Raw genomic sequence first — 13038 nt, forward strand, 5'->3', positions numbered from 1 at the left:
GTTCACAAATTTTTTTTTTACAGCATGAAATAAGACAAGAGAGAGAGAAAAAATAAAAGATCAAGATTCGTGACTGATTTTTTTTCCCCAAAAAATCTTATTAAATGAAATATATCACACACTATCGCCATTTACTTTTTTTTTCTCGATTTTTCGGTGTACTTTTCCAATATTGATTTTCAATTTTATCAGACGCGAAAATAGGATTAAGAAGGCGACCAAAGTAAGGTATAAACACTTTATCGGTTTTGGTATCATCGTGTGATGTGCTTGGTTGGCAGCGAAAGGTTTTTTGAGATACGCGGAATTATCTCTCGACAGTTTCTTCTTTAAAGTAACCAGCAAATGGCAGCCAGCAAGCAAGCAACCAGGTAGAGAGGTCTCTGAAAATATCAACGTTTGGAGAGTATTATTTACGATTGATAACTTACGAGTTAAAAGATAATTATTATCATTGCTTTAATTATTTTTATCGTTTTTCCTCCGAAAAAAATATATTTTTTTCTTCTTCTTTTTTTATTAGTTTTTTCTTTTTTTACTTTAAGTTAAAATAATATTACGAGATCGTTGAACTTAACAAAAATTTGTGAAGTTTCATCATGTTCAGTCAATTCTATTGCATTGAATACTTTTAATTTGTTAATTATCCAGCGTGATTTTTAAACAAAAAAAAATCAAATTACGCAGTAGTTAAGAAAAACGGTACTGTTAGTTACAAATCACGTTTCCTTATATATAAAATTATATAATGATCAAAGTCAAAACAATCGTTCGTAATATATTTATATTAAGCAATTATATATGCGTAGCAAGTCTTGTAATAGTCATTAACAACAAAAAAATATTTTATAAAAACTATCACGATTTATACGGGAATGATTTATATTTGAATTGATTAGAAGTTTATTATTGTAATATCAATGAGATATTGATTAGCAATTCATTCAATTCGATTGTAATTACTTCATGAATTATTATGTTATTTGTCACGATATATTTTTATGTTTTTTGGGGGGGGTTTTTCTAATTTTGATCAAATCGTTAAAAATTTTCCTAAAATTCTTAATTTGAAGAAATTTTCCTAGTGGATTTTTTTCACGAGGTTGAAATAAAAATTAATCGAATGATAAATTAACATAGTATTTTCATTTGGAAATATTTAATCATTCTCATATCTAACTGACTGAATTCGAATAACATGATTTATTATCGTCACTATATAAATAGACATGAGAACTCTTAGTAAAAAAAAACAAAAAATAGTACGATGTAAAAGTGATCCATTGTAATACAAATAAAATGTACATGATGTATTTCATCATGCAAGATTTATTGTATCATTAATATGAACGTATTATATCATCTATATATCTTTCACTAAGACGATAAGTTTATCGATGAATTTCGTTGATGACGTAGTATTGATTATAATTGTAGTATCTGATTCATTAATCGACTCATCATTTTCTAAGACTATCATCTTGAAAAATATGTTATTTTGTCGTCAGAGAGAATGTCTCATTATGACGAAATATCTTTCGTTGAAAAATTTCTTAGAGATAGAAATTTATTCTGATATTTATTGTGGTTTATACGTAAATTCAAAAAAAGAAATAAAAATAAGTGAAAGCCGGAAGTAATAAATATTTTATGAACTTATATATATATATATATATATATATATATATTTTTTTTTTCATTAACAAAAAGTTACATCACATGATAAAAGTCTTAAAAAACCATGTTTAGCTATTTAATGACCACTAAATTATTTATCTGTGTGACGTTGTTTCAATATATCGGAAATTTTTATTCGATTTTTTAAAATAAATATTCGACTATTAAAAAAAACCTGGTTAAGATTGTTATAAAAATTCAAGATATTCTGTATTGAATTTTTAAATCAATATTATACTTAACACGTAATATCTAAAAGCAATGAAATATTTTGATTTATTTTACAATTAATTTCAATCCAAAAAAATTCATAATTTTTTGACTAAGTTCGTCGACTAACTAAGTCGTCCGACTATGGTTTCTTTTATTTACGTTAAAAACTTTTATTAATCGCTAAATGTATGATAGCAATGACGATCAAACGTGCCTACAATAAAAAAGGAAAAATAAGAGAAAGAAAAACAATATATATATATACATATTTAGTTTAGTTTATATATATATATATAATTTTTTTTATAAAATCCTATATTTATGCTCCCTTTCTTTTTAATATCGTTTCATAAATTTTTGTCACACCTAAGAATTTAAATGAAAAATGAAAAATATAATAAATATAATAATATAATAAAAAGAAGAAGAATAAGACAGTAAAAAAATGTAGTTTCTTTTTTTTCTTTCATACTAATGAAGGTCGCCCGGTTTTAAGTATAGATTTACTGATCCGTATAGGTAATGTCGTCTTGACGTTTCAAATATATTATGATACTAGTCATTCATTTCCTGTATCTGTCTACTAACGTAGTTTAGAGAAACTATCGATTTTTGAACGATTATGATTATACAATTTCATCTTCATTGTGTCTTATCGATTTAGTTTAATTAAAGTCTTTTACTTCTTACAATTACTTTTTAAACGTCATCAGATTTGTTAAAGACAATTCATGCAGCATCAAAAAAGAAAAAAAAAGAAAAAAAAATGAAAAAAATTAGAATTAAAAGAACAATGAAACCTTTATATAAATAATTTGTTTTCAATCATTCGTATGTAAGTCAGTTCGAAGAAAATACGTGATTTTTCCTTATTGAATCTATGTAATTGAAGTTATTTTCGACGATGGTAAGGCAATTGGATACGCATGCTCAATTATCCGTACACACCTCCGTTCACATTGTAATTCTAATTAGACATACTACGAGTTAGGAATATCAATGTTATTGAAGACGCTACGTTTTGTAAGAAAGGTTCATATTTCCACAGAGTACAATTGTTTTTCCTCTTAGATGATGATCGTTTATTAATGAATTACGATGTAAACACTTAGTCAATCGCACTGCCAGAGAGAGATCTCTCATTTTAATCATATCAACTCATTTTCTTTTTTCTGTTATTTAAATCTGGATTTATTTGCAACCATCATCATAAGAGAGAGAGAGAGAGAGAGAGAGAGAGAGAGAGAGAGAGAGAGAGAGAGACAAACATTTTCTATTTAAACATAAAAAAAATATAATTAATCGTTTAAATAATTTTTAAATAATGAATATTAGTTCACCTTACTTGTGAAAAATATTCAGTAGCAAAAGTACAGTTGACTATGTCGCGCGCGGTTAGTTAAGTGTTAAGTAATAATAAGTGTATAACAAACGTTAATATGAAATAATTGAAGAGAATAAAAGATAGAGCGTATTTAGATAGGTCCATAGTTTGTTAAAAAAAGAAAAAAAAAGATAGAGAAGGCTATGAATTTTTGTACAAATATTTTTCAAACGAATTAGACAAATTATCACAGTGCAAATAATAATGTTGGCAAATACATAATGTACATAATATGTATCCTTAAACATATGTATAGTCAATTTTAATTTTGTTGGTCTACATAGTTCCGATTTCTTTTTTAAAATATCTTTTTTACATATATTTTAATAAAGAAATTGTTATATGAGTTGTCAACCATCACGTAAAGATTTTTCTAAATGTATAAAGATCAGTGTTATCGTAATAAAAAATACAAGAAAGTTTATTAAAACGTTAGTACCTTCTTTTTGGTCAAAGCAGCTAACGTATGTGTTAACCTTGGGATATGTGGTTCCTTATCTTCTACTATCTATTACGTATTGCCATCAGGAAATTGTATATAAGCTTTTATTATTGGCGCTAGATAACTAATGTTCGTGTTCTCGAATGATCGATGATAATTGCATCGATTGAAATTAATCGTATCTTTTAATATGACGATTGTCTTCAAATTAAATTACGATACGATTAAAATCTAAACTTTAATGTTTATTTTATTAACTGGATAAAAACTTGTTGTTTAATTTAAATTGACAACGATGTTGTATGAACTATCGTGAAATATGTTAAAAGATCGATTCGTACTGGCGTCACGTAAAATATCACCATCTCCCTAATTATGTAGATTAGAAGAAAAGACATAGGTCAACTGGTAACAGGTTGTGACATCATTCGAAACATTGTGACATTCACACTACCTAATGAATCGTGTAAATTTATAAATTACACGTATTAGGCTACAGCGAAAGAAATAAATAATAATAATTAAATAATCAAATTATTAAATTATAAGTTAATGAATTATTTTCATATAATAATCTTGTAAATCATTCAATTTGTATAAAAATATTTTACTACGTACTGTTACTTTAGATGCAGTAATTTTGTTCTCTTAAATCATTTTTTAATTAAAATATTACTTTATCTACAAATAATGAAAAATTTTTTTATATTTATTTCATATATGAAGAAATTTTTATCGATTCTATTAAACTGTTATGTTAAGATTTTCTAAATGATGAACAATTACACACAATATTCTGAATAGATATATTCTCACGTGAAACGTACAAACAAGTGTATAAGATATTATTCATCTGGACAGATCGATAACGTTACGATATAATCTGATAAGTTTCATACGATAAGAAAATAAGACTTCCTTTCTTTTATTCTTTAAAATTATTTCAGTTGTTATAATACAGTTAAAATTATAATTGAAGAATATAACAACCTTATTCTTTTTATAAATTAGTAATTTTCTTAATGACTATTAAACATTTCTTAGAAAAAAATCCAAAACAAAACATAGCTAATAATTATAAGGATATACAATCATAATTAACATACCGATAATTGAGAAATTATTCTATATATATAAAAAGTTATGTTATTTCATCGATAATCATCTTATCCCTTACAACATCACATATTCTGCTTAGTTACTGTATTATCCACAGCAATAATTTATACATATATATATATATTATAGATAATTTAAAAGACTCACAATAAAAGCAGTTTCACAATTTTCAATGAAATGTTGTTCAATGTTAAAGCTAAAATCTTAAGTTTATACACTGTACATATGTACAAAGAACTTTTCCATAGTTTTGAGGTAGTCGAAGTTTTACTCCTGCTACCCACTGGTCTCTCATGCTTCTAATGCAACTGCCTCTTGTACTTTTTCCTTCGAGCGTTCTGTAAATACAAAAGGGAGAATCGTATATTTATCAAATCAGTATAAATGTTGAAACATTATATAATATAATAACAATAAGAGAACCTACCTTTTCTGATTTCTGGTAATACTGTAGGTACATCTGGCAGTGTTATTTCATCCGGTACTTCTGGTGCAGTTTCTTTTATTTCTGCACTCAATAAAGCATCTAATTCTGCTTCTATATCTGTCTCATCTTCTTGCGTAAGTTCACCAGACAACAATTCATTTAATTCTCTTTGTTTTTCCACACCTTCTCTTGTTTCGTCCATAACTTTTTCGATTTCATCAATGGAAAGAATATCGTGTAATTTCTTCAATGCAACATTTCCTTCTTTTAGGCCATCAACTACTTTTATTTCTATTTGTGCAAATTCTATATCGTGTACCATTGTTTCCAAATTTTGTAGTTGACCATCGGTCTTTGAAAGAACTTGTTCTTGAAATTTCTTTTTACGTAACAATAGTAGGGCTCGACTATAATAATTTTAAAACATGATTATGCGATAAATGATTAAATTTACAGTATCATTGTTAAGATTGTAATAACTTACTCTTTCTGTCCATTATGTATAAGTTTTTTTGCTAATAGTCGTTCCTTCTCAAGATTTTGTTCAATTCTACGCTGATACTGTTTAATTTTATCTCTGGTTTGTTTCAATTGCTACAAAACATTATTAAAAATATTAAAACAATTCTAATTTATACAAAAGTTCATTTTTTTTAGGTTAGAATAATCTGACAGATGATGCTTACCAAGATAGCCTTGTCCTGTTCGGTAACACGACTTTGTGGTTTTTTCTTAGCAAAAAATATACCCATATCGTTTTTCTTCTTTTGCAATATTTTAAATAAAATCAACATAAATTAATTTGTTCAGACTATCTTCGATAAACACGACAATAACACATTTCATTGTCACGAAAAGACGACGACTTGACAGAGCGCCATCTGGTCAATCGATACTCGAAATACAAATTTGAAGTTAGTTGCAGTGGCGCCAAATATAAACGTGGCTAAATAAAAATGAAAAATACGCGTCAATTATTTTTTATTTATTCGTTATATATATACTTTATGTTATCTAAATTATTTTTTACGAGAATATTGTCAAATTAAATTGAATTAATTAATTCTCTAAATAATAAAAATATAAAAATTATTATTAATATAGTATCGATTACAGAGAGGAAAGAAATAAACAGACATGATATGTTGAATTGAACAATGTCCATTATATTATATATTTTATTCCCACATACACACGGCACGTTGTGAACCTTCTCTTATATATTAATATTATCATAGTAATAATAATAATGATGGTGGCGATGGTAATGATAATGATGACAATAATAATAGCAATAATAGTGATGATGAAAGTGATGATGTTATAATAATAATAATAATAATAATGATGGTAATAACAATAACAATAATAATAATAATTATTAATTAATATAATTATAATCATAATAAAACTAATAATAATTTTAATAATAATAATAATAATTAATAATAATAATAATAGTAGTAGTATTAGTAAGAAGAAGAAGAAGTAGAAGAAGAATGATGAAGACGATGGCGATGATAACGATGATAATGATGATGATGACGATGGCAATGACGATATTAATAATGATGTCGATGACGATGATAATAAGTAAACGATAATGAACATAATCTTGCGAATTTATGAGATATATTTATATTTATGTATATACACGTATATATGTGTATATATAATATATATGTATATATATATATACATGCGTATACATATTTATAATAAATCATATAGTAATAATCATCGTATTATAATATATATTTATATGTACAGAGGGGTACAATATTGTTATTCTTTATTAGAGTTTAATATTTATAATCGCAATATTATATTTATTTTTATCTGTATACATACACAATTAATTAGATTATCGGCCCTCGCTCTCGCCGCCATATTGCGGCGCGTAAATATCTCACTTTTCTTTATTTTTTTTTTAATTTTTTTTTCTTTTATGTTTGCCTTTTTTGTCCCTACATATTTCGTTTCCCATAATAATTAAATCTCTCATTGTCAGGGCCATTTAATGGCGTTTTTCTTCTATAGCAGCGCTCTAAATATTTCGCGGGAAAAAGAGCTGCTGCTGTGTCTGTCCTCCTTCTTCTCTTCCTTCTAAAGAGAAAAGCATCGTCGAATTCATTCCGAAATTGAACGAAATTTGATCGACCATACATTTCTCTAGAACACGCGATTCCCAATATTTTATCTTTTACTGAGATATCGTTCTGCTTTTATCTTACAAAACATTCATTATAGTCTGGCCGCTTTTGGATAGAGAGAGCCGCGCGTTTATTAAACTCGCGTATAATATGCATTTATCAATTATTCATTTATCGATCTTCATTTTTTTTTTGAATACATTAATGATCTATTTGACAAAATGATCAATAAAAGTGTTGTGTATTCTCTTTTTTCTTACGTTTAGCGCGCGCACACACCATACTTTTTCTATAATTTTTTGTCTTATTCTTCTTCGTTCGTTCGTTCAATCATCACAAATATACACGCATGAGTAGCGCGCGACTCTTTCGCCAGCAGCAAACCTTTCATAAATATTCTGTACAACGTTATAATTATTATAAATCATCATATATCTTATATATTCTTATCGTTATATCATTATTATCGGTAGTGTAAAATTGAAATTTTTTACGTACTTACGTAAGATTAGATTACCATCTGCTCGCTTGCTCGCTCACAGGCGTTTAATATTATTTACCATTTTTTTTTATTTTATTTTTTGTTCCTTTAAATCGATAAATCGATACATAATCGTATAATTTTTAGTATGTCACTATACGTATTGTAATTGTTTTACGATTAGTAAGAATATGTAAAATTGGTATTTCATCTTATTATTTCTTGGCTTGCTTGTTTAATTCAATAAATTTCGTTTAAGCATCCACATAATTGTTTAATATACATGGAATTAAAAGTGGCTTATTTATTGCTTGTTATATTGCAAGTTTCCTCATTGCAAGCTGTGTCAGAACGCCGAGCCTTTCATTCATTCATTCGCTTTTTTTTAATCCTCCATTTATTTTCACCTTAACTTCCTCCTTTTTTCTTACTTTCTTAACTTTCTCCCTTTTTTTTTACCATACGAGCCATCGTAGAAAATATCAAAAATTTGTTTTTCCCTACCATTTTTTTTGTTTACCAACTATTGTCGATCCACTACTAAAAACGCAGCCCCTTTTTTTCGTCTTCCTCCCTCTTAATTGTCGATGTGAATGACGAGATTAAGAGTCCCGGAATCATCCATAACGTAGTTTGTATACAAAATGTTCGGCCACTTTGATATTAAATATTGGTGTTCTGAAATTACATTCTTTATTTCTTTTTTTTTCTTTTTTTTTTCATAAAGGGCAAGACCTAACGAAAAAACTAACAGAACTTTCTCACTCGTAACGTTACCAAAACGCATCGCGTTATTTAAACACATTCCTTTTTTTTCATCGATAATGTACAAAGTAGAATTATTGTAATACTGTTGCTCATTTTTTTTTTTTTTCATTGAAGATTTTGCAAAATTATACAAAAATAAAAAAAAAATAAAAAAGAAATGTTTATTCGTCTTTACGTAGTACTGCTCTGCCTAGTTAGATTTAACATCATCTAATTATCATATTATTTATCTGTTTAAACTCTTGACCATTTTGCAATTGTGTATTTTTATAGTGAATAAATAATAATATTTGTCGTTTTTTGTTCTACGAAATTGGAATGAAAAAAATTGAAGCTTCTTTTTTTGATCGTGTGTAATATGTTAGAGTGTGTGTGTGTTTTGTGCCATGTTTTTGTTCGCGCGCATTATTCAATCTGTTTTAACAGCACAAATAATTACGAGGAATTGATCCGCTTTAACAAATATCTATTAATATGTATATATATGGTACAATATTTCCACAGATAATGGAGATACGAAGCCACGCTTGAAACCAGAGGAGGTTTCCACCATTTTTTTTTTTTTTTTTGATTAACGATATTTTTGTTTTGGTTATTTTATCATTAATGCGCGAGTTTCGCAAATTTTTACCTCTATTCTACAAACATTTTTTTATTACTTTTTATTTCTTATAGAGAATTGTAAGAAAATTTTCATGGAAGATGTTTTTTTTGAATTTCTAGGTTAAATGGTTAAATTTTTCATCTAATAATTAGTATCGTTTATTTATTATTATCGATGAAATCACAACGATATTATTTTATCAATAAACTTAAATTAGAAAATTCAGAACTAGATTTTTTTACTTATTTAGCTGTTCTAATATAAAATTGCGAAGATAACAAATTTTTACAGAAAATAATGCGACTTGTTTTTAAAAAGAATTAATTTTGCAGAGCAATCAAAGTGTGTTCGATTAAATTTCATAAATACGAAATTATGATAAAATTTGGATGGAATACATTTAAGAGATTAAAAAAAAAATAATACGATCAATGTGTTTTTTTTTAACCTTGCTCTTTTTTCATTCTTATTCCATTTATTGTCCAGAAAGAAATTTCGTATCTTTCTTATCTTAGGAGATAATGCACACAATTTCAAACAATTAAAAAATGAAGGGACGCTTTGTGTATTTTTTGTTCTTTTTCTTTTTCTTTTTAAAAAGAATAATATGATATAACCTAAAAAAATTAATGTCGAATATCATGTTTCACATGCCCACCATTTTAACAATAATAACTATCTAACCTAACTTTGCGAAACCACATTGACGTAGTTTTTTTTTCATCGTCGAACATACCGCTAAAATATTAAACAATTTTTACATCTCATAGATTTTCTTTGATATGTTAATTTGAAAAATGAATATGAATTAAAACGAACATACACACATATATATATATATCTTATCTTGGCTATAACTCAAGAAAAAAAGAAAAAAACAATCATTCGTTAAGTTGCGCGAACAGTCTTTACATTAACATAACAATGCTCATCACTGTAAATTTTATTATTAGAGCCAGGTTTTTCTTTTTTTCTTTTTTTTTTTTAATTATGCGATCTTAATATCGCCTAATTGAAAATTCGAGAATAAACTCGTACTATTGCGTATCGACATATACATATATGTATATGTATTTATACACACACATACACGTATGTATAAAAATTATTTTACATATTCATATTTATAGACAATTATATATAAAAAAATCAAATTATACAATATAAAGCGCTTTTATATATATATATATTTTTTAATGATATTCAATTAGACCATTTTTGTTTTTTAAATCTCACACAAAATTATACCCAAAATTGGGGTCGGAGGGGGGTTTGGAGAGCGAAAGCACCCTTTTTTCTATTTTACTTTTGTTGTTGTTTCTTCGACGAGATACGATATAGGTTTGCGATATATTATTTTATCAGTGCGGAATATAATATTTATTAATCGACGAACACATTTTATCTTGAAAAAAAAATTTAAAAAGCACTAAAGAGCGAGGAGACGAAAATCTTACGCAATTATCGATAAAATTGTGTATTTTACTTTGGTTTTATATAATGAGCGAATAGCATATAGCTAAAACACATACGTTTTTCGTCTTCTTATAATCGTAACGCATCCGGTTAACGATATATTATTTTTGATACAATTTCCTATTTCTTTCTTTCTCTCTTTTTTTTTTTTTTATCATTGAAGTATTACAATAGGGTACCGCGCGAAACAAATTAATAAAATATGGATCGTTTAAAAATAAAATATGCAAATCGTTTTATTATAAAATTAACCCGCGTACTTTTTATCATCGGACATATTTCAATCGAAATTTTGACAATCATACTGTTGCTCAAGTAATTTTACATTCGTTGGTAATTGTAATAGTAATCGAAAGCGCTAAAAACGTTTTATAACATTGGATGTTCGTTTAGAATAAGAAAATAATGCGTTGTTATTCATAGAATGATTTTTTTTTAAATATAGTTTTTTTTGTGTATATTTTTTTTTCTTTTTTTGTAAAGAATAATAAAAAGGAAATTTTCTCGACAGACAGACAGACAGACAGACCACGTTTTTCCTCGTCAGACTACGTTCCTCGTAAGAAGAGAGATGTTTGTTGTTTTCTACGTTACAGGTGGTGTGTGTTACGAGTTTTATCAACCAACAACATCTCGTGGATAATAAATCAAATCCGATATAAAAAAATAAGAAAAAAGAAAATGATTTTATAACAATTCAATCGAAATACGATGCAATTTAATAGCTTTACTACTGTACGATGGTTTTTTTTAAAAGAGGAGTGTTGGGAGCTTTTAATATGTTGCTACCCTCTCTTTCTTTCTCTCTTTCTCTCACTCTCTTTATCTCAACCTCTCTCTCTCTCTCTCTCTCTCTCTCTCTCTCTCTCTACACCTCTTTCTGTGTTTTGTTTTTTATCCTTTTTTTTTATTATTTTAAAGTTTTTTTTTTACTTTATTATTATGCAGGAAGAATATTTAACAGTTTGCTTGATTGCACGTAAAGTGCGCATTTGAACGCGTGCAATGTGTAATTAACACATTATTACATATGCATAATATGTTGTATGTGTTTTATTTTTTTATCTTTTTTATTTAATTGTAAGTGATGTGCATATACTTATATATATATAATGTATATACATATCATCTTGGGGTTATATTTTGAATATATCCTCATGTATGTGTTTATGTTTGTGTGTTTATGTGTGTTTCTTTCTTCCCCGAAATGTCGGAAGGCTCCTTTTTATATATTTATTATTAATTATTTAAATACATGCTAAAACTTAGAGACAGATTTATTCTTCCTTCACTGTGATTAGGTGCATCTTTCATGATTTGTACAATGCAGTTTCCTTCATTCAGCGAAGATCGAATATAATCGTCACAGAAGCCCACCGACGAATTATTCTTGGGAATTGTTTTTTTCATTTTTGTCGGCAACAAATCTTCATTTTAAACTAAACTTTTTGTCTTTCTTAATTTTTTGTTGGTAAATTAATCAAAATTAAAAGCCATGAGGTTGGTTGGTTGGTGGGTGGGTTTGGGTGCGTAGGGAAATGTTATTTTCCGTGAGTTAGAAACAATGATTATAGGATGTTGATTATAATCATAATATGACAAAAATAATACAAATTAAAATCGGTAAATAATAGTAATAATAATAATATAAAGGATGATGATAATAATTAGCAATATATATATATATAGTTAACGACAACGATAAATAAATGTAAATATAAATGTAAATAATAATTAATTAAATACGTACAATGTGTGGTATACGAGTAAAAAAAAAGAAAAAAAAATAACAAGCAAAGAAAAATAAAATTAAAATAATAATAACGTTGATTATAGATAATAAATGTCGCCCATTAAATTCTCGTATATTAATTTGTTAAAAAAAAAGATAAAACAAACAGTATACCTCCGGTAGGACGAGTTAATTTATCCTACGATTTTACAATCTTCTTGCATTATATATATGTGTGTGTCACGAATGGAAAAAAGGATCGAATTTAATTTTTGATCGATCGATTACGTTTTACAATGACTGGATGTAAATTGATCGATCAAAAATCGAACACTTTCCCAATTCATCTTTCGCGAACATTATTATTAGAGCAAGTCGAACGAATAATTTTTTTTTTTTCGATTAGCCACCTACTACCCCTCGACTAATACGAAAAAAAAAATTAACTTTGCTTCGAAAAATTGTCTATCTATCTAAGGACTCCTTTTTTATCTTTTTTTATTAAGTTTTGTGTTTCTCTTTTTGTTGTGTTGTTTCTCTACATCCATAACGTATTGTATTC

At 26.8% G+C, this 13038-nt stretch overlaps 1 protein-coding gene across 1 annotated transcript; it reads right to left on the reverse strand.

Moving 5' to 3' along the window:
- Nucleotides 1-4508: 4508 nt before the first annotated feature.
- Nucleotides 4509-6138, reverse strand: Vps20 (vacuolar protein sorting 20). The gene is made up of 4 exons (XM_015320090.2): nucleotides 5949-6138; nucleotides 5747-5856; nucleotides 5263-5669; nucleotides 4509-5173 (listed from the first exon to the last, which is right to left on the reverse strand). Exons 1-4 carry the CDS (start codon nucleotides 6054-6056, stop codon nucleotides 5127-5129), a joined length of 672 nt encoding a protein of 223 aa, XP_015175576.2. The 5' UTR covers nucleotides 6057-6138; the 3' UTR covers nucleotides 4509-5126.
- Nucleotides 6139-13038: the final 6900 nt, after the last annotated feature.

Source organism: Polistes dominula, unplaced genomic scaffold (genome assembly GCF_049000335.1).
Source record: "Polistes dominula isolate Pdom_NZ unplaced genomic scaffold, Pdom_raw_medaka contig_77, whole genome shotgun sequence".
In the NCBI taxonomy this organism is placed as follows: Eukaryota; Metazoa; Arthropoda; class Insecta; order Hymenoptera; family Vespidae; genus Polistes; species Polistes dominula.